The sequence below is a fragment of the Echinops telfairi genome, unplaced genomic scaffold (assembly GCF_000313985.2).
Source record: "Echinops telfairi isolate 266 unplaced genomic scaffold, ASM31398v2 ScPeMD7_7468;HRSCAF=8506_0, whole genome shotgun sequence".
NCBI lineage: Eukaryota > Metazoa > Chordata > Mammalia > Afrosoricida > Tenrecidae > Echinops > Echinops telfairi.
In genome coordinates, this window is record NW_022111369.1 from 56,150,752 (window position 1) to 56,173,780 (window position 23,029).

At 47.3% G+C, this 23,029-nt stretch overlaps 1 protein-coding gene across 1 annotated transcript in view; it reads right to left on the reverse strand.

Moving 5' to 3' along the window:
* Positions 1-23,029, reverse strand: part of ATP8A1 (ATPase phospholipid transporting 8A1) — a 222,369-nt gene that overhangs the window by 19,179 nt on the left and 180,161 nt on the right. The window contains exons 32-33 of the mRNA XM_030888552.2: positions 20,269-20,325; positions 18,675-18,782 (exon numbers count right to left, since the gene is read on the reverse strand). Of these exons, the coding sequence (XP_030744412.1) occupies positions 18,675-18,782; positions 20,269-20,325 (165 nt within the window). The remainder of the gene's footprint in view (positions 1-18,674; positions 18,783-20,268; positions 20,326-23,029) is intronic.

The following is a 23,029-nucleotide window of genomic DNA, read 5'->3' on the forward strand; positions in this document are numbered from 1 at the left end:
GACTTTTGAGACAATGGGAACTCCAAGTGCATTTCGTGGAGCTCAGGGTGCTTGGCTAGATAGAGGGCTTACCTTCTGACCCACAATGGGGAGACCTATTAGCATGGAGGTTCCCACACTAGGCAAAACCACTTCTTCCCCCTTCCTCATTCCCAAGTTCAGTCTTGCATGGGAGATCCTGTCAATGCGCTCCCTCTCGAGAAACATCCAGAGATGTGGCTCTTAGGCCTAGCCCTGTTTTCCATAGTGAAATTGTTAAGGCAGACCGCAGAAGAATCGAGGTGTTTGAGCTGTGGTGTTGGCGAAGAAGACTGGCTGCCAGAAAACAAACAGATCTGTTTTGGAAGAAGTACAGCCAGAATGCTCCTTCGAAGTGAGTGTGGGGAGACTTCCTCTCCTGTATTTTAGAGCTTGTTGTCAGGAGAGACCAGTCCCTGCACAAGGATGTCACTCTTGGTCAAAGAGAAGGTGGATAAAGAAGAGGAAGACCCGTGATGGGCTAGACTGACCCAGTAGTTTGCAGCAATGGGCTCAAACATTACCTTCCCAAGGAGGGCCTGGGACCTGGAAGCGTTTTCTTGTGCTGTATGTCGGTGTGCTATGAGTCTAAACCGACTCAATGGCACTTAATGACCAGAGTGAATGTTGAAGGGCCCACGGTGACTCTTAACCTTGTTTAATGCACAGATGCCTCAGGACAGAGAAGGAACTGTATGGCTGTCTTCATGGGATAGCAGTGGCAAGTAAGGTCTGGTGTTGACAGCTCTGAGGTGTGTCCTGGCTTGGCCCTTGCCAGATAGCAGACGTTCTCTCAGAAGGAATGTCCATGGCTTAGTTTTCTCAGTTACCAGAGGAGTGGCGAGTACCCTATTCCTTAGGGTTGTAAGAGTTACACTGGATAACACCTGCAAAGTGTCTGCCTTTATTATTAACACTGCTTATTAGAAAAGTTCCTCCATTTCAGTTCTCGGATTTCTTTAAATGCTCTAGTCTTTTGTTCTTTCTAGCGATCTCTACAATTTCTCATCCTGGGAGCTTCAAGGATGAAAATTGTGATGATTATCAAGGGTAGGTCAGCATATACATTTCATGGTTTTCATCACAATAGTGTCAGAATATGTATTTGTCTCGTTTAGTATTTTGAAAGGTGATCTGGATATGTAGTAAATCGCCCTTCATCTCAATTTTCTAATGTTAAGAAATCATTTGTTTCATAGAAATTACTAAGGACTCAAGGGCTATTAAGTATTAATTTTGGAAGAGAAAATGAATAAAAATAGTGCAGGTTCATAAAATATTATTTTGAGAAGAGAAACTTATTCAGAAACTAGTGGTTCAAAACTTGGTTAGCTAATTTTTTTAAAACATAGGGCAGTACAATCAATTAACAAATTCCAGAGGAGTTAAAACAACACCACCACCAATTAAAAAACCAACTACGAAATGATTACTAGTTGTCTGGATAAAGCCTTATTTTAAAGGCGTTTAAGTATAAAATTGTGGGAAAACTGTATGAATTCTTTAAATAACCCACAGAAATGGAGAATTTTGAAATGTTAAAAAAGCATTAACTAAAAAGTAAATGGAAAATGAGAAGCTCAGAGAATTATTGGTAAAATAGATGACTTTTAATTATAAAGACTATCTCAAAAGACATGCAAGAGATCTAAGAAAGCATACAAAAGAAGAAACAAAGTAATCAATAACATGGAAATGCATCAAGCCTCTCTGTAGTTAAAAAAAAAAGAAAGAAAAGAAATTACCTAACTAGATCAATTTTAAAAGTCACTATTAAAGTTGATGGAAGGGTGGTGATGTTTTGTGATACAGTATTTGCAACAGTTTATATTCCTGCCAGCAACTGCACCAGCCTTTGGGAAAGGTGACTGTCCCTGTGCACCAAGGGTCCCGAATTTCCTTTAGTCTCAGTTTTGGAAGTATGTGTTGCAATGTGCTATAACCTCTGTATGCAGGTCAGTTTCTCAGGAAGCTGTCTGGGGTCCCTACCCCTCTCACAAGGACACCCTCAAACACACTGCCGTCAAGGGAATTCCAACTCATCGAGACCCTAGAGAGGGATTCTGACACTGTCCATCTTTAGCAAGCAGATAGCCTCTTCTTCCTTCCAGCTGGTGGTTTTGAACCATTGACCTTGCAGTTAGCAGCCCAAGGTATGCCTGGCACAGTCCAGACCGTTACTCCAACAGGAGAAAGATGGGGACCTCCGTAAAGATTACAGCAGAAGGAGCCCACCCTTTTGGGTAATTCCACTCTTGACACTGGGTTGCTAAGAGTTGAAATCAATTCGACAGTTCCCAACAACAAGGGGCGGAAATACATCTGGATTTATTCTCACAACCGGCTCGGCTTGGCCAACAAGAGGCTCAACAACTCGGTGCTGCTGCTCCAGCTCTTAGAACACCGTGTTTGGAGAGATTACAAGTGAGGACACGGGTGCCTTTAAATGTGGCGTTTCCAGTAGGTTTGGTCTTGGTAAAAGCTCAGAAGCAGAACATAACCATCCCACTTATCCTCTTACCAGAAAATATGGGCTTTATTCATCTAGCTGCTCACGCCCGAAACTGAGTGGTCATCCTTGTTTAGGAAATTCTATTTGCTTCACTTTAAAAATACATCCAAAAATAGTGAAAATCGAGCCATAGGAGTGAGGAGTTCAATTTAACCCCTGTATGGTGACTAAGGGCCATAGCTTGGGAGGAGGTGTTTCCCACTAATTCTTTTCTGACCAGTAAACCTGCTCCCTTTTAAAATTTGGGGTTTTGTTCTACATTGTTCTCCCACTATATCCAAGACCTTCTTTTTTAAAGAAATCATCATTTTATTGGGGGCTTGTATAACTCTTATCACAATCCATACTTCCATCCATTGTATGTCAATCACATTTGTACATTTGTTGCTCTCATCATTCCCAAAACATTTGCTTTCTACTTGAGCCCTTGGTATCAGCTCCTCATTTCGTCCCTGCTCCCCCTCCATGTGTCCTTGATAATTTATAAATTATTATTTTGTCATATCTTACACTGTCCGATGTCTCCCTTCATCCACTTTTCTGTTTTGTCCATCCCCCAGGGAGGAGGTTATATGTAGATCCTTATAATCGGCTCCCCCTTTCTACCCCACCCTCCCTCCACCCTCCAGGCATCACCACTCTCACCACTGGTCTTGAGAGGTTCATCTGTCCTGGATTCCCTGTGTTTCCAGTTCCTATCTGTAGCAGTATACATCCTCTGGTCTAGCCGGATTTGTAAGGTAGAATTGGGATCATGATAGTGGGATGGGGGTGGGGGAGAGGAAGCATTTAAGAACTAGAAGAAAGTTGTATGTTTCATCGCTGCTACATTGCACCCTGACTGCCTCATCTCCTCCCTGAGACCCTTTGGTAAGAGGATGTCCAGTTGCCTACAGATGGGCTTTGGGTCCCCAATCTGTACTCCCCTTCATTCACAATGTGTTCCCTGTCTGAGCAGTTGGTAATGGTTTCTGGGCACCATCTAGTTTTTTTCTGGTCTCAGGGTTGTAGAGACTAAAGTTTGTGTGGACCATTAGCCCACTGAACTAATAGTTTCCAGGTGGCTCCGTTTTTAGCCAAACAATAGGTAAGTCTGTAAGAGGAACAGTAACATGAATGATATACATCCTCCTAAGAATAATCAAATATTTAAGATCAAAACAGCAGACCTGTCCCAAGGACAAAGTTCGGATGGGTTATGAAAGGACAAATGGTGCCAGTACACTGAGGAGATGTCAATGTATGAGATGAAACCCAGTGGGTAGGACTTGCAGACACAACTGATGCTCTGCTCTGTAAGCCTTCACTGAATTCATAAGAAAGGCATTTAAAAAATCCAGAACACACCTGCCGTCTCTCGCTGAGATCAAGACAAGGGCCTCCTTGCATAGTCTGTACTGCCCGCTCCCTCTAGCTTATTTCAGCCTGCTCTGAACGGAGCAGCTAGGGCAACCGATCATATACCAAGAGTTACACCATGACCTTTGCTCTACCCTCCAGGATTTTCCACTTCTCACTTTCCTACCCCAGACTCTCTGCCTTGGTGGGCCTGCTATGGGCCCTTCACAAGGATCTCTCTGCTTAGGGGTGCCAGCTGTCACTGCCTCTGAGTCGGGTGGGGGAGGGGTGCTGGCTCTGCAGTTCCAGCACCAGGCTCTGCATGGAGTGCTGGGTATGACCACGTCTTCACCTTGGCTCCCTGAGCAAGGTCACCAACCATGCTAGGCTGAACTTCAACTTGGAAACATTTCTGGAAATATCTCTATGCCACGGCCTGTGATCCACTAGATGTGACTCTGGAAAGGTCGCTCGATTGTTCCCCCCTTTCCTTGAGGCAAAGGCCTTTTTGTTGACATTTATTTTGGTGACTGGGTATGAGGTGAAGGAGTTGTGGTATAGTGGTAAGCCATTAGGCTGCTGACCACAAGGTTCGAAACCACGAACTATTCCGTGGGAAAATGACGGGGCCTTTCTACTCTCATAAAGAGTTACAGTCTCAGAAACCCACAGGAGCAATTCTACCCTGTCCTCTAGGGTCGCTGTGGTTGGAATTGACTTGGTGGTGGTGGGGTTGGCTGGCTGGGCATGAGGGGAGACCTGGTGGCCCATAAGCACCGCTGGGTCAATGTCAGGTGCTAACCTTGCTACTCTGTCCTTCATGAAGACACAGATTCCAGGCTCAGATGCACAATGGCTTGAAGCTGCCAATTCCTGTTGAAATCCTTCAGGGCCCACTCATCTTCAGCAGTCTGTCAGCCCTGCATCAGCCCTCTGATAAAGCTTGAAGACTTTGAAATGCAAATGCCAAGTTCAATTGTTGAGAAATGTCTCTGATGTCTCTTCCTTAGCTTGAAAAGAATCTGCAAAATTTCCATTACATTATAGTGCCATAAAGATATTTATATGAAATACAAACAGGTTGTTTGTATCTTACTAACTAGTGAAAAAAAAAAGAATCCGTTGTTGTTAAGTCAGTGCCAACTCACAGTGACACGACAGGACGAAGCAGAACTGCCCCACCGGGTCTCCAAGGCTGTCATCCCCAGGTAAGCACACTGCCACATGCTTCTGCCATGGAGCTGCCGGTGGGCTCGAGCTGCCAAACCCAACAGTGAGAAGATCAGCTTTTAACCAGGCAGGACGAGGGCTCCTCCATTTCCATTAGTGTTCATAGGATGTGTCACTTGGGCTGCTAACCACAATGTCAGCAGTTCAAAACCACCACTTCTTGGGAAAACGACGAGGCTTTTGACTTTCTACGCCATCCTGCAGGGCTGCTATGGGCTGAGACTGACTTGAAGGCAGTGAGTTTGTATCCATTGTGCTGCTAACCGCTGGGTGGCGGTTCAGACTCACCAGCCGTTCCTCACGAGAGGCTGTTTACTCCTGTAAAGATGTACTGTCTTAGAAACCCTAAGGAGCCGTTCTCCTCCATCCTAAATGTCAAGAAGGGTCAGAGTTGGCCTTATAGCAGGGGAGGTTTTTGGTTTACCAGACCCAAATCTTTATTCTATAGTTTCACAGTCTAAATATTTTGTTGCCCCATAATGGCAGGCTACCTTCCATGCCTTAAAGTAGTAACATTCTTGACATCCACACAACCTTCTCTGTTTCACTCTCTTGTCTGTGTCCAAGCATCTGGCTCTTTCCATAGCAACACCAGGCTTCCTGGCTCGGGCTGTTCTCTACCTGGAACGTGCACAGCTCCGGTTACAGCCGCACCAAGAAAGCTTTCGAAACCGCTGCTTGGGGGACAGGTGCCCTCTCTCGTGAGCACCTTGTGGACCACAATCATGATCAGCATCTTCCATTCTAGTACTCCCCTCACATGCTTGTTCGCTCCCTGAGATACTAACTAGCTCTTCAGCCCGCACCCTCATTTCCCCTAACCGGTGACCCACTGACACCCAGGCTGGTCTTGGCACACATGGACTCTGTACATCTTAGCGGAACTGAGCTGAATTGGGCTCTTGGGGTCAACTGTTTTGGTTAGGTGCTATCTGTCGAGTTGGTTCTGCCTCACGGCAACCCTGTGTGCAATGGAACAGGACACTGTCCGGTCCTGAGCCATCCTTACACTCGTTCTTATGTTTGGGCCCCTCAGTGCGGTCACTGTGTCCATCCATCTTGTCACGGGCCTTCCTCCTTTATCACTGCTCTGTACCTGTACCAAGCATGATGTCTTTCTCCAGGGACTGGTCTCTCTGGCCAACATGTCCCGAATACCTGCCTGTCAGTTTGTCGTACTGTGATGGCTTGTGTGTTGCTGAAAGCTATGTCACTGGTATTTCAAATGGCAGCAGGGTCACACAAGGTGAGCAGGTTTCAGCGGAGCTCCCTGACCAAGACAGACTATGGAGAAGCATGAGGCTGTCTACTTCAGAGGAATTAGCCACTGGGAACCTTATGGCTAGAATAGAAACACAGGATGAATTTATTACTTCCCAGAAAGAGACAGAGTAGAATACTCAGAAAACAGTGCAGGAGAAGGGTATTTTGGATAAACCCCAATATGTTTGCAATTAGTTGCAGCAGCTCTGGATTACTCAGAGACAAAAGAAAGCCCCTGGCTCAGATGATCCAAACAAATAAACAAACATCTTAGAAAACACGCAAATTGTCTCCAACAAAGAAAGCCCTAGAAAATAGGCAGATTTAGATGCTAACTTACAGCATACATTGGTGAGGGGTGGCAGGAGGGGAGTCATCCTTCAGCCAAGAGAGTCTCAGAATCCCTATTGATCCAGGCAGTAAAGAGCAACCCCCATCCTCTGAATCCCTACCTGCTAGCAAAAGCAGTGATGCGGAAAAACATGTGAAACAATCAGATGTCATTTTTCCCCAGGAAAAAAATTCAAAAAAGCAAAATCCGACATGAGAGCCACCAACACTGAGAAGTGAACCCTCCAGACAGGCTTTCTGAAAGGAAGCATGAGCATTGGGAAATGTGTGCTTCTGAAGCTTTGTTTTCTAGGAATGTAGTTCTCCAAATAGTACAAGTAATTAAGAACAGAATCGGTTTTATTTTAATCTCCTTTACTGTGTGCTATTTAAGAAAACACCACCCAAACTTAAAAGTAACAGAAAAAGGAGGACAGAATTAGTCACACTGTATTTTTTGATGATGACAAACACAGCTTCAGAATGCCGTTACTAGATACACTGTATGAGTTACACGATCTCCATGCTCCATACTTTCACTTTTTACATCATTCTTGCAGGGTTTTAAAACATAAATTTGCGACGGTTTTGTATTTTTATCTTACAAAACAATTGATAAAGCACCAATTGTTTGATGACTAGGAATTTAATCTGTAAAACAGAACGGCCTGTAACTTAAAAGAATATCAAATGAAAACTCAAATTACTGCCACTGAGTAGATTCTGACTCACAGAGACCCTACAGGGCAGGGTAGAACTGTCCCGTTGCATTTCAGAGACTGTATCCCCATACAGGAGTGGAAGCCCAGTTTTTCTCCTGCCAAGAGGTTTGTGGTTTTGAACTGTGGACCTTGCTAACTGTGGGCACTTAGCAGGCCAATGTTTTACCATTCTATCTTCTTTAAAGAGTATAGGAAATTATTTTTTAAAACCTCAAAACTCTGAGGCATGAAGAGTTATATGCACACCCAAGTGCATCAGAGAACTGCTGACAACAGCAAACCGATGGAAGCAATCCCCATGGCCACCAGCGAGTGAACAATTCTGGCACGTACAGACAAGCGCACTTCCTTAGAGAACACCGAGGAACATGCGAACCACCTCACCAAGCGGATGGGCCTCGAGGCTGTTAGGTTGAGTGAAATCAGTCAATCACAAAATGTATGAGGCAATATTATTAAAAAATCAAGAAAAGGTCTCCACACTGAAAGATGCATACTTTGATGGTTACCAGGGTTATAAGGGAGAGAAAGGGAGGGAGGGGAAATCACAGGCGAGGCGGTAGATGGATGTCAACTTGAGTAAAGGAAAGGGCAATACCCTAGAGGGACGTGGGTCAAAAGTGATGGAGGCAAGACAGGGCAGGACAGGACACTGGGAGATTTTCAAGCGTTAGAGGCACAGTGGTTAATACTGTTTGTTACGTACACAAACCTGCAAGAGTTGTGACCTAAGAGCAGGTGCTTTTTAGACCAACATGCAAGCTAAATAGGTGTGGGTGGGAAAGTGGGAGTCCACCTATGAATCTGTAACGATTTGACAGAGGACAACTGTGGTTGTGCATTTATCTTTGCTGAAAATACATCCATAAATGTGGTGGTACTTACAGGAGGCAAAATTATAACTATTTCTTTGACAGAGTGGCTGAAATTCTTGACAGAATGAGTCATTGGGATCAAGACCATACTCTTGGGTGGGGGCTGGCCCCTCGGCTACCAGCATAACAGGGCTCACAAAGTCAATGTCCTACAGCCTATCAAGTGAGTAGCAACTGGGATATTAAATGCTCAGGAGCAGTCATCCAAGTTGTGGTCATTGGTCTCTCTCTATGCAGAGGAAAAAGGGTGATAAAAATTGCAAGACAAATGGAAACCATTTTTCCAGCGGACTAAAACGAATATCAGTCTCCAGAGCCTTGAGACTAGAATTAGATGGAGCCCGGCGACCACCACCACTCCCCTAAGGATCACAGTAGATGGTCCTGGACAGAGTGGGAGCAAAACGTGGAGCACCATTCAAAATCATAAGAGAGACTAGGCTTACGGGTTCGATAGGGACTGGTGGCACTCCCAAGAAGGCCATGACCTTTACCCTTCAGGTGTGGAACTGAACTCACCTGTCTTAGAACAATCAACCATTTGCGACCAAAAGGGCAGCATTTACCCAGGGACTGAGCTCAGCTGATTTGGAAAGGAGGAGGAAAGAAACACAGGGAGGAAGTGGGAGAAGTAATTTACGGGATTGCAATGGAGGAGTTGACACAAAATATGCATGCAGTGTGGAATGCAAAACTTACGATCTACTCTGTAAACTCTCACCTAATTTACGATTTAAAAAAAAGGATCTTTGCTGTAGAAGAGACTGATCTAAGCTCGTATGTGGCTTATGTAGTAGTGTACACATTTGTGAAGTGAACATGTCTTAATGCAGGTCACGTCTCTGTCACTTCCACCAAATGACTAGGTGGGATGATGCAAATAGGGTTTGTGAAACACAAATAGCGGGGATTAGTCAGTTTTGTCATTCTCCTGGTTCCAAGGAGGAAGCATCCCATAAGCCAGAAGAGAGAATTCCCAGGATCCTCAAGGAAAAAGAGCCACCAGTGGAGACTGGTGGAATCTCTGCCTAAAGTGGTGAAGACCAAGACCCGGGAGGCCCCAGCGTCTAAGGCCAGGAGACCAGGAGCCCGAGAAGTGAGGAGACGGTGAGGTAGAGAAGCAGCTTTCTGGCCCGTGGAGGCAGAGGTCAGGGAAGGCTTCGATGCTGAGCGAGGACAAAGAGAGAGGTCTACTGGCTGGCCCGTAGATGCGACTGCTGGGTGATTATAGGGAAAAAGGCTTGCCTACAAAAAGCAACGCCAGTTCTTGCAATGACTCTTAAGAGGGCTCCAACCTTCAAGAGTGTGCGAACGTCCTGCCAGGGGGGCCATCGGAGACGGTCTCTCCCTCTGAGCTTTTCAGGAGGGTTCTCTTTACAAAGGAGTTCCCAGTGCTCGGGCGGCACTGCTGTGGGGCCCGGGAACAGCTGCTAGGCTCGGTGTATGTTAGGGACTTGAGGACTGACCAGAGGCCCCTTTTCCAAGAGGGGCTCCCAACCCCGGGCTCCCTGAAGAGCACCCAACAGAGGTCAGGTGCCGTGGCTGTCTGGAGGCAGCGTGGATGACCCCTCCTCCTTCTACAACAAGGGCTGGCCTGATGACCAATAAATGATGACATGCTTTCGAGGTCACCAAAAGCTGATAGATATGACTAAGGCGCCATTTAACCAGGAAGTGCATCCCACGAGAAGTAATTTATGACACCAGAGAGAACGGGCAGCCACAGCACAATTTGGGGAAAATCAGATCACTGGTGTCATTTATTAGTGCCTTTCCTGCAGGGGTGACACCAAAAATGGCCCAACAAAGATTTTTATTGTTTTTTTTTCGGAGAGAAGCTACAAGCCTCAATCAAGAGATCTGAAATTCTGTGAAACACATGCTTGTTCCTTAACTTCAATTTCCTTCAGTAGTTTTATAGATCCCCCAGGCCAAGGCGAACAGAAACAGATGGTGCTCGGGAGAACGTTCCTGCGCTTGCCACAATAAATCCAAACGCTGGGCCCATACGAAGCTTCTGGGATTAAAGCCGATATTAAATGATCCTTGATGGAGCCGGGTTTTTTTTTTCTTCCTTAAAAAAATCTGGTTTATGAATCATATTGGCTTAAAATTAAAAAATGTGCCCAAGTCATATCGTTTCGGCCAGTCGCAAAAGCAGGCGGCATGTGTTTATAGAATGTCGGTGCTTCTCCCCGGGGCCTACCTTGCCCCATCAATTGTTGTCCTGGTGTGAAAAAGTACAAGTCAGGTCGCAAAGAGGCAGCAGTGCTCCTGTGAAATCACACCCCTGTTTGTGAGGGGGTGGTGGTGGTGGGGAGGGAGACAGCAGCCAAACTGGTCACCCTCCTTTCTCTTTCCTGGTGGACTTTCTCAGGGCTCCTTAGAAAGCCTCCACGTCCCCCTTCCCTCTTCTCTTGAGGGCATCACTCCTCAGTGGCCTAGTTCAACAATTTGCGTTCCAGGCTCCTTGCTAATCATTATCATTTGACTCATTCTGGGCAGCGAGGTGGAGTCCTCGGTCATGGAAACAAAGCAAGCACAACACTTGACGAAGGAATGCTTCCCAAGTGGAAACACCCTGCCCACCAACGGAGAACAACCAAGCCGGGCCCTGGTGGGAGCAAGTGAAATGTGCACCCGACTCTGGACCCTTGGGAAGGGAAGACAGCCAGTCGCCTGGTGACGGCAGGCAGGCAGAATGTGCTGCAGTCAGGGAGAAGGCTGAGCTGACGGTGGGAAAAGAAGCCCTGATCAGCGATAAAGGCAGCCGGAGATGCAAACGTCTGCAGACAACATCCTGCTTCGCTTACCAAGCACGTGGCAGTACTCTGGTGGCCCTGATACCAAGAGGTCTTTAAAGCTTTCAAGATGAGGACGTTGGAAGAGAAGTCACAGTGAGCCGCAGAGAAGAGGCGAGAGAGAAGAGTTGTAGAAGGAACACATAGCCCTGTGACAGGTGCCTAAGGGTGGACATGCCGTGTGCCCCTGCAGTTGTTGTTAGGCGTCCAGTTACGACGCACAGCGACCCAAAGCACAACGGAATGAAACACTGGCCGGTCCAGCGTCATCCTCCCAACTGTCCCTCTGCTTGAGCCCATTGTTGCAGTCGTTGTGATACTCCATCTCCGTGAGGGACTTCCCTTTCTTTACTGGCCCTCTACTTCACCAAGCATGCCGTCCTTCCCCAGGGATTGGTCTCTGTTAACAAGAGGTCCAAAGTGCATAAGACAAAGTCTCGCCATCCTTGACCTCAAGGAGTAAGCACTATGGTTGAACTTCTGGACAAAAAGATGTGTTTGCGGTTCACGCTCCTTTCCGTGCCCTCTGGCACCACCATTCAAATGCATGTTCTTCCTCAGTCTTCCTTGTTGGGCGTCCGGTCCACAAGACTTGGGTCAGACGTACCTTAGTGTTCAAAACCGCCTCCCTGCTTCCCGACACTCCCAAGAGGTCTCGTGAAGCAGATTTACCCAACACAGTGCATTGTGTGCCTGCGGGGAGTGAGTTCACCACACCCAGTCTGTGTGTCACAGTGCCTGCTGAGCATTAGATGAGTCCCGAGGACGGCCACGGGCTCTCAGTAAAGACAAGCAAACCCCAGTTGCCATCCAGTCAGATTGGGCTCCTGGCGATCCCAGGGTGTCAGTGTAGGATCGTGCTCCAGAATGGGTTCAATGGCGGCTGCCCTCCTTCCGAGGTGACGCTGGGTAGACTTCCACCCCCAACTTTTTGGTTAGCAGCTGAGTGTGGGAACCACGTGCGGCAACCAGGGACACTGGCGCTCAGGAGAGGAAGCCTTGTTATCTTATAGCAGGATGACACCCACACTTCTCTGGTGCTCACATTTTCCATTTAATACCCTTAATAAAACCCACGGGTCTGATTTATGCCGAGATGGCTGTGAGGAAGAGAGGATAGGCGATGAGGTGAGATGGGGTTTCTGTACATGGGTTGAGAGGTGAAGCAGTGAGGTGGGAATCAGCAAGGGAAAATTAAAAATCTGGTCACATTTAAAAAGGAATGGGGACACTTGCATGTCTGGTGAACTCAAGAGCCACACACACCCGGGCAGCAGCACACAAAGAAGGGAAATCAATGGAGTGCAAGAAAGTTGATGGGTAGACGAAGAGGAAGAGGAGGTCCCCTCTGAAGTCCGCCCCCATCTTCCCCCTCCGCGGCTTGAGGAACAGCAATGGCCACAAAGAGATGGCTCCTCAGATGTTCCCACCCAAACCAAACCCGCTGCCACGGAGTCAATCCCCACAGGAAAAAGCCAAGGTGCCCAGAGTATTTCCAAGGCTAGAATGCATTACAGAAGCATCAAGCAGCTGTTGGATTTGAACTGCCAACCTTTTGGTTAGCAGCCTGGCACTTTAATGACTGTACCACCAGAGCTCCTTCCTCTGGTGCCAGAGGAAAAATAACATGCCTGCAGGACAAACGTGGGATGAATTATCTGGGTCACTTGCTATTGCTCAGTTTACAGCAAAGCCCTGTGAGGGTTAAGTAAAAGGATTGCCTGGTATCAAACGAAGTGCCTAGACTAGAGAATCTAGGCCCACCCCCACCCACTAGTGAGCAAGGGTTTTCTTTCAACACGGTGAAAGATACGGCTCTCTTTTCAAATGGGGCTGGGAAGCTGAGGTAGTTAATTGTGGCCAACCTGGCCCACAAACACATGTGGGGTTAACTGAAGGGCAGAGAGATAAATGGCTCAGTGAGCCTTGCCTTTCTAGTTCTTGGGTCTCTTGCTTTGTGATTGTCAGACCAGGGTGCAGCTGCATTAGCCAGTTCCCTGCTTCAGCTGGCAAGGCTCACTTCCTGCAAGGCATCCTCGAGGAGAAGTCGCATGGACCCACCCTGATGCAGCCCTGGGTGCTGGAGCAGCCGTGTGGAGATACCTGCCAGCGCTGAAATGCTTATATGTTCACTGATTCGACTTTCCTCCTGCAGTCAACATCATTATGTCTGTTTTGTGAGATGGAGGAGGACTTTGTGGGTTGGTGTCGGACATATGGGTTAATGTTGGACTTATGGGCTTGGGCAGCACTGGGTTGGGATGTTTTCTTGATGCGCACGCGCACTTAACCTTTATATAAAACTCTCTCTCATACATATGAGTTTCTGTGGATTTGTTTCTCTAAAGTACCCAGACTAACACATAAGCTGAACCAGGAAACGTACATGAGAAATGTGTACGAGCAATACTGATGTATGTGTGGACCTCCATCAAGCTGCAGAGCCCTACTTTGCACTCCTGTAGAGAGTTGTAGTCACTGGGGCCATTCTACGCTATCCTACAGGGTTCTTCTGAGTCATACAGCGACCAGATGGCAGAGTTTTGTACCTGTCAGCTGCCTCATGGTTACAGGATTTGCCCTCCAGTAGAGTGACGTGGTCTGTGCACTTGGAACATTCAAGATGGTCCTCTGTCGAAGGCACCTGATGAGAGGCCCCCAGGAGCCTCAATCTGAGGAGCTGCAGGGCAATCTCAGAGCATGCCAAGTGTACATGCAGCTCTGTGTAGGCACTGCCTGTGGCGGAGGGCTCCTCACCGGCTGCCAGGGAGACAGGAGTCAAGGGCGCCAGCATCCTGTTCTGTTGGGCATCTCTGGGTGCCGAAAGCATTCCTAGATGCTGGGAATCTTCTGGTTCTTGGAAACATGTTGCTGGAATTGAGATCAGTCTATCACTTCTGCCAGTTAGTTGCTGCAGGGTCACTTGAACTCATGGCGACCGCATGTGTGTCTGAGAACCGTGCTCCCAGTTTTCTGTGGCTGATTTGTCAGAAGCAGACTGTCAGGCCCTTTCCTGCGGTACCCCTGGGTGGACTCGAACCCCCCATCTTCTGGATGGAAGCTAAGCACATTAAGCATCTGCACACCCATGGGAGTCCTCAAGGCATGGTCATTCCTTTAGCTTTCTCACTTCCAGGTCCTTTACCCAGGGCTTCTCGGAATAACCTTTGCCAGAGAAGCAGCATGGCGCGGGCAGTGGAACCAGACCTCTAATTCTTAATGCCATCTTTGTCACGACCCTGCGTGATGGCAGATGAGGTTCTGAACTGCATCGTGCCTTCATTTTCTCATCTGTGAAGTTTGCGTTGAGGAGACTTAGGTGAGTCCAAGACCAACACCTCATCACCATCCCCAGGGCCACAATGGGGAGTCGGCCTGGTCTTGATTTTACCCCTCAGCAATCCTGTTGGCTCTACTCTTTAACATGCATTCAGAATGTGCCCACCCTTCCCAAGGCCAGCCTGCTGACCTCAGTCGCCCCCCTCGTCTGCTTTCTTGCAGTCCTCTCCTCAGGGGTCTGCAACCCAACAGGCCGAGCCGCCTCAGGAGGCGGACTGCGATGTTTGTCCCTCCAGCCCTGCTGATGGCTTTTCCCTGGACGAGCACAACCTCCAGGACTACAGGAAACGTGACTGAAAACTTGGCTCGCACTTCCTCTTGGCTGCTGCATTTTCCCCTCTAGCACTTACATCCGTCTATATATTTCACTTAATGATTTGATTGTCTGTCTCCTTCCATTAGAAGAGTGAGTTATAGGAAGGCAGGGCTTTTTGTCTCTTTTATTCACTACGGTAGGCAGAGTGCCCAGCACAGTGCCCGGCACATGGGAGACTCAACAAACAGCCGCTGAGTGGACTGATGGCGGGAATGGGAAAACTCAGAGTAGGACCGGGGCGACGCAGGGAAGGGTCCAGGATATGTTGTTTTTTAATGGTGCTCTTTTATGTCACAAATCTTGGTTGTCTTTCGGAGAAGGGTTTTATTGTGTCAAGAACTTTCACAAAAATCCACAGTGGATCAGGGTGGGTACTGCTGCACTACCCTGGTGGTCCGCAGTGAACACACACACACACACACACACGCACACTTAAAATGTATCATTTAATTTTGGTCTAAGAAACTGATGCCAAATGAGGATATCTGACCAAGCCTGAGCAGTCCAGAAATACGGGTTTTGACAAGTCACTTCTGAACCTGTTAGTGGTGGTGACAGAAAGCAGGGATCTTACAGCAAGCTTTTGTTGGGAGGCTGCCGTGGACCATGATTGGTTATGTGGATTAGGTAGCGCTTGGGAACTCAGACAACGTTCATATTTACACGCCTTTTAGTGTCACTTGTGTAGAGTTTATATGCTGCTTCCACCGGACGTTTGTTTCTACCAACCAATATGACACTTATATTGCTAGGGAAGCTAACAGCTGAATAAGTTATTTTTATTCAAGACGGTAGGCCAATTTTACATATAACCAAAAAACCAGACCCCCACCACCAGGTTGATTCCAACTCACAGTGACCCTATGTATAGGGTTTCCAAGGTTTTGTAAATCTTTGTGGGGGCTGACAGCCTCGTTTTTTCTCCCTCAGAGCAGCTGTCAGGTTTGAACCAACAACCTTGTAGCTCACAGTCTCTAAAGCTGAAATCAATGATAGCACCAGCAGGGCTCCTAATTTTACATAATGACATGCAGATATAAATATTGGTACGTAAATGTATTTTCCCGCATGAACATATGCAGACATAAATAAATTGGCTTTCCTTGATTGAAATGCGGATGTTAAGATTAGAAAAATGGAGACCCAAGTGTAGACACTTCTTTCTGAAACTGACTGGATTACTGGAGCCATAATAAAAATGTCCAAACATTTAGTACGGCTACATTTTGGGGTCCCTACTGCCATACGTATTTTTGAAAATTTGAGTGGCATTCTTGCTATACTCCTATTTGCAGTTGTTGTGAGTCTCCATTTACACACACACAAAGTGACGTTGATTCAGTTCCGACTTTTAACCCCGTGTGCCATCAAAGGAAACACTGCCCCGTCCTGTGCCAGCCTCACAGGGACGGTTACGCGTGAGCCCACTGGTACAGCCACTGTGTCGATCCATCTCCTTGAGGGGTGGGCTCCTCTTTCACTGCTCCTCTACTTTACCAGCGTAACGTTCTTCTCCAGGTCATGTTCTTAGCTGCCATCCAGCCAGCCCTGACCGTGGCGACCACAGGCACAACAAGGAAAGGATGCTGGCTGGCCTGGCACTCATTTCTCAACCCAGGGTGATCCACAGTGTTCCCACTGGCTGACTCTCAGAAGTGGATCGCCAGGCATTTTTTCTAGCCAGCAACACAGCACAATACGTCACTAACACATGGGTGGTGGCTGCCCATGGAGCGCATTGACCAGAAACTGGACATGGGTCTCCTGCATGGAAGGTGAGAATTTTATCGTTAAACCACCACGACCTCTTTCATGTGCATCTCAGAAACTCACTGCTACTGAGTCGATTCTCACTCTTAGCAACCACAGGACAAAGCAGAATTGCCCTGAGGGTTTCTGAGAGTAGGAAGCCTCATGCTTCTCCTGTGGAGTGGCTAGTGGTTTAGAACTGCTGACCTTGTGGTTAGCAGTCCAGCATGTAACTCACAATGCCGTCATACACACACTCTCGTGTGTGTATGTGTGTGTGTACAGGCTTCAAAAACTTCCATTATTTTTAATTCTATTTTTTTCACAAACTTTTTAAAGGGCTCTTGTGGAAACACACACACACACACACACACACACACACACACACCCCCACACACCCACACACCCCTTTCAAGTACCAAAGAACTACAAACATTTAAAATATCATTTTCTTTGAACAAATTACAGTGATTTACATTTTGGACAAGCTAGTAAAGTCTACAGCTGAGTTTAGTCCATTTCTTTATATTTTTCAAGGGCGTGCCAGTGATTTAAACACTATTCAAAGCACCAGTAGTAATAAAATAACAAGAAAAAGGACTTCCTGTTGGCACTTCCCACCGTATGTGAAGTAAAGGGAAACCTGATTGAGTACTGACATTCCTTGTACTCTGAATTAAACAGAGCACCACCAGCAGCCCCGGGAGACGATATTAAGTTTTGTGCTGGGGTAACGCCGGGAACTCTATCGGCCAGGGCAGGATCATGTTCACCTGGCCAAAAGCCAGGTGAATTTCACACTCGTCCTAGAGGTAGGTGGTCAGAAACTCAATTCCTGTCATCGCAGCTATTGGCCCTAGTTGCTTAAACTACCTGGAAATCCGCATCGTGTGTTATTCATTTTGAAGATAAAATAAACTTTGAAGAAATGAGATTAAAAACCAGGCAAAGACCATTTGGTTTCATGAAAGAGGAACGGAGTTAGAATCAACCCCTGGGCAACACCACCCCTGGCCCCTAAACCAAACCCAACCCCCACCCCACCACCACCACCACCAAAACAGGGCTAACCAGGTCGAGCACATCGTATAAACCCAAAGCATTGGGTTTTTGTGGAGGTAGGTTTCAGCAGGTACTGAGGTGTTGGCGTTATTTCCTTCGGACAAAGGACACAGAGAAGAGGAGGCACGGAAGGGACTCCTGGAGATGTCTGCTGTCCCTGCAACAGCATGCGGTGCCTCTCTCGAATAAACCTAACCACATAGAGTTTCTGAATGTGTCTGCATTCTGCTCACATGCTGTCAGATAAAATCTCACCGAAATGATCTATACGCCAGACTCAAATGTGAGTGGTTCACGGGCCCTACTCCGGGGGTGGCCAACACACAGAGAAGCCGGGAGAGGCTTCCTGCGCTGCGGCGAAACCGCCGGCTGTGGTGGAGCTCACGTTACCATGATCTGCAAGGGGCTGTGAGGTCACAGGAAATCCTGAAATGTTTGTCACGTTTTATGTCAAATTTCCTGCACCTGAAATCAGAAACCCTCCTACCGCTCGGAGGCTCTTCTGAAGGCTGGGGGAATCATCCGACATCCTGCATGGACACCTGGTAACTCGATTCCTACAGACCTGACAATCAGCTAGGCGGTGAGGCTGAGCACCCATCAGGACAAGGCTGTGCTGTCAGACGCCCCAACCTATCCAGAATCAGAACCACGCGAATGTCGCTAGTGGGGCACAAAGAGTTGCATCTAATCTAGTGACAGCCGACGTTCCTTTTGAAGAAAGAGAGGAGGACTGATGATGGAATGAAAGAAATACGCTCACTGGGCCCTTTTCTTAATCCAAAATGTATTTGTGGATTTACGGTCTAATTTTAAAATGGCCTATTCTAAACCAGAGATTCCTAACATGGTTCAAGTTGCTGGCAACCATATTTTACTGTTACCTTGTTATGAAAGGAAAAGTCGGATTTAAATAAATGGCTCCATTGAAAAGGGTCCCTTCGAGATGGATCACTTGCCCCTGTGGAATTCTATAAATAGCTTTTGAATCGTCAAGGACCATGTTGAGATAAACTAAGACAGGGAAACGCAGGGCCCACCATGCATTAACGAAGGGATGCTGATGTTCCTCTTTTTACGGCTTGCTTGGGTCCCGAATGAACAGCACGGAAACGTTACCTCTCCAGACATGTCAGGGGCCATCGGAATAGTGGGCCACAGCGATGAGTAGATGCCAAAGAACACCACCCAGAGGGTGATACTGCCCCAGATGGCTAAGTGGCTGAACTGTGAAGGAAAGAAATGTGTATCAGAGCACTTTCAGGTGGACTGGTACCCAACACAGGTGACGTTTTCACACATCCTCCTGTCAACGTTTTAGGGCGTCCAGAACAATATTATCTGTAGGAAGAGTTAAATGACTTCTTTTCCTTTACTCAATCTTTTATTAAGTGCTAATCTCATCCAGGGTGCTCCTGGGCAGTGCCAATAGTCTGAGCGCTTGGCTACTAACCTAGAAATTGGTGGTTCCCTCCCACCCAGTGGTAGCACGGAAGAAAAGCCTGGTGGTCTGCTTCTTGAAGCCACGTCTATGAGAGACCTGGGGAGTGTGGTCATAGTAGGCACCACAAGGGGTCGCCATGAGTCAGTGTTGACTCAGTGGCAACGGTTTTGGGTTTTTAAACTTCTTCCACACTGTTAGGATGGTCGTGCTACTGCGGTGTACACCGAACTGTTGCTTCTCTAGGCCCTTTGGTGGTTCTGTCTTCTTACCAAACCTTTCTGCATCCCCCACTATCTTTAGGAGGACCCTGGGATGTCATGGTGATGTGCTGGGCTGGGATCTGCAAGGGCAGCAGCTTACAACCAACCACCAGCCACTCCGTGGGAGAAAGACGCGGCTTTCTACTCCTGTACGGAGCTCCACTCTTCTAACTGCCGAGAAGCAGCTCTCCCCTGTGCTATCGGGTCGCTGGGCGTGGGTTGGCACTGCCGTCTTTAAGCTTCCTTTCGTTGTGCTCTGTATGCTCTTGCTGGAAGATGTCAGACATGCGGAAGAATAGCACTTGGATACTGAGTTTCCTGTAAGTCCAAATGACCATCTAACTTTCATTTCCTCTGCTGACTGGGTCTCTCTGCCTGGATGCGCTGATTCCCCGGACAAACAAACCTACCTAAAACGGAACTTATCCACAATATCTGCCAACAAATCTCCCCCTAATATGTTGGGTCTTCAGCCTCCATTTCCACTGAGATTTCTGCAGATTGGCGCTCTTGTGACATATGCCACTAAGAAAGGGTTCCCAGGCAAATACAGATTAAGGGCTCTGTCCTTCCTAGGCTAGTCAGGCTCTGAGAAATTGCATGGCAAATAAACTTATTAAAAGAACAACCTTCAAAGAACCAGATGCTATTAAGTGGATTCAATGTGTGTCAGAACAGAACCGTGGCTGATTTTGGGGGGTGGGGGTGGGGAAGGGGGGGCGTGGTAAGATTGAAAGCCCTTTCTTTAGGGATGCCTCTGAGTGGGATCAAGCCACTGATTTTTCAGTTAATGTTCAACTGTTTGCACCATGCAGGACTACCCAATAAATGAACTCACTAGAACCCCCAGGTCCCCCCTCAACTGGTTGCTGCGACTCCCCAGTCCACACTCTGTGGACCCGGGGTAACAGGATACCACATGCCATTAGATTCAGAAAGAAAAAAAAGAAAAGGAAATATCGCCTAAGCAAATGAGACAGCTCTTGGTTATAATTAGAGATACTCTTACCCAGGTCCAATATGATGTCTCCAATCCAGCTTTCAAACACACAGTAATCACCACAAACTGAAAAAGAAGGGGAAAATGTTATTTCCTACTGACGACCAACGAAGGACTGTGAGGTTAGTGGTGAAGTGGTCTCCATGGGTCAGACCAGGGGGTTGGTACATTATTAGCAGTTGGTGCTGGATGTCCATTATGACTCTGAGGGCTCCGAACTGCAGGCACCACACGCCCACGGCCCCTGCCTGCTTCTCTTCACCGTCACAGCCGGATGGTCCATCCCCGGGGCTGCTGCTCTGAGCCTCCCCTCCAGTGATGCTTATATCAAACAAAGATCTTGAGGTGACTTTAACCTGATTAATGCCATTGCCAATCCTTGACTTTCTAACATTTAAAGATGCCATGAAGACAAATTAGTTGGATATTAAGGAATCTGAACACAGACTCCGAATCTCTATTTCAAACCCTGTCAAGTAGGCTAGAGGAGTCTGCTACTCCTGCAATGATGCACATGCCCAGTGGCGGTGACTTTGCTGCTAACTGTGGAACAGGGGAAAGCCCCCCCAAAACCACTGCTATGGAGTTGATTCTGACTCCCCAGTAACCCTCAGGGCAGGGTGGAAGTATTTCCTAGTATTTCTGAGGTTGTAAATATTTATGGGAGCAGAAAGTCTCTTCTTTCACCCATGGAGTGGGTGGTGGGTTTGAACTACAGACCTTGTAGTTAGCAGCACAATATAACCCACTACACACTTCAGGGCTCCTTTAGAACAAGGAACCAGGAGAGTAAGGATTCCATGCAGACGTCCTGCAGTCAGACCGTCTGTGCTTAAGACACCATTGTTTGGTAGCTGTTTTGATTAACAAGGTGACTTACTTCACCTCTCTGTGTCTTCTCCATCTGTAAACTGAGACTAATATAGCATGCCCAGATCAGGTTGCCTTTCTTCACTTATTTTAGTACAAAATATGACACGTGAAACATTTGAAACAGAGGTCAGTCATAACTCTTACTTGCATTGTTTGGTATTTCTAATTTATAATAGCCAACGAACCCTGGTGGAGCAGTGGATACGCTTTGGAGTGCTAGCCACGAGTTCAGCAGTTCAAAACCAGTCGCCAGTCCTAGGGGCACTATGAGTCAGTATCAACTCTATGGCAGTAGGAGAAAGGATAAATAATCAAATTTGGTCAAATGAACTCTGAGTGTTTTCGCCCTCTTTGTGGCGAAGCTTGCCTAGCATTGGCAACGAATAGATGCTTGCAGTGCCTCACCACACTTCAAGGTGTGTTCAGGTTTGCCCACAGTGTCTGTGTCCGCACTGTGACCCAGTGGGATCATAGAGTTCAGGGGAAAGTGAGACAGTTGGCCTTTCCCAGCAGGTGACAAATGGAAATTCAGGATTAATGCCTTTGGAAGGAAGGCACTTATTAAAGTGTAACAATTAAATTAAGCTCTGGAAAAATTCTAAAACGAGAGTTTAAAATAAATGAATTTCAAATACCCCTCTGGGTCCTACGGCACTTCAAAGCACCCATAGGAGAGGCCTGTGATGTACTGTGTAGTTGTCCTGTGCAAAGGAGGTGACTTTGACTCACTGCGATGCTTGGTGCCAGCGCAGAAGCGCCCCAGGGTCTGGGGGCTGTAACAGTAATGGGAGCAGGTTCATACGGTAAGCACTGGTTGGATTCAAAGGGCCAGTCTCTTAGGTAGTAACTGATTGCTTAACCACATTTGCCAGCAGGTTCCTTCCCTGGAGAATTCCTACCTCACTCCACCCATGATTTACATATTTTTGATTTGCAATCATGCTGTCAAGCCCTCAGCCCCCAAACCTACTGTTGCTTTTCCCCATAACTACTGCAGTGGGCTGATGTCCACAGAAAGGGGGTGCCCGTGATGCCAAACCCTTTCTTCCCTCTGGGATCTTCACTTCCTCCCATTTAGCTGTGTCCACAGTGGAGAGTGAAATCCCACTGAGCAATTTTCCTACCAATGGCATCAGCCAATCAGACTGCTCATTCCTCTCAAGAACAGTCGGCGCTTTGTCCAGCCTGGGACAGGAGTCCAGACGAAGAGCCTTGGACGGGGAATTTGGTGTTGAAGGCTGGAGCAAACTTTGATCGGATACTAATTGTGTGACCTTGGGCATTAGCATTCAAACAGTGCATTTGACTTTCCAGGGGAAAGTGGCTTTCCAATGCTGCCCGCTGGTTCAGTGCCAGGGATGGACTCGCATATATTGGAGTACCCTGGGCAAGCACATGGCAGACTGACTTGTGGGCACAGTGGCTTGTGGGCCAGCACAGGTCGCAGGCCCCACAGTCTAGAGATTTTCTCCTACCTTAACGACCACCAGACTCCACAGCAATGACTGGTCTCAGGTCTAAGAATGCGACTATTTGCTATAAATTCTGGAAATCAGTGACAGTCAGACCACATCAAACTCACGGCCATCGAGTTGATTCCGACTCATGGAGACCCTATAGGACCGGGCAGAACTGCTCCTGTCTGTTTCTGAGACGGTAATTCTTACCTGGAATAGACAGGCTCATCTTTCTCCTGTCATCGATAATGGAGGTAAAAGGCCAAGGAAGACAAATAAAGCCAACTGAGGGGCCGGGGCGGAGGTGAGGCAATAAGAGTAAAGACGGGATATTGAAAACAGCCAAGGTCCCACATGGCCAAGAAAGCTAGATGCTGTTTTAAAAAGGTCACGTACAATAGTCCTTAAAAGTCAAAATATCTTACTTTATTTTCAAAGGG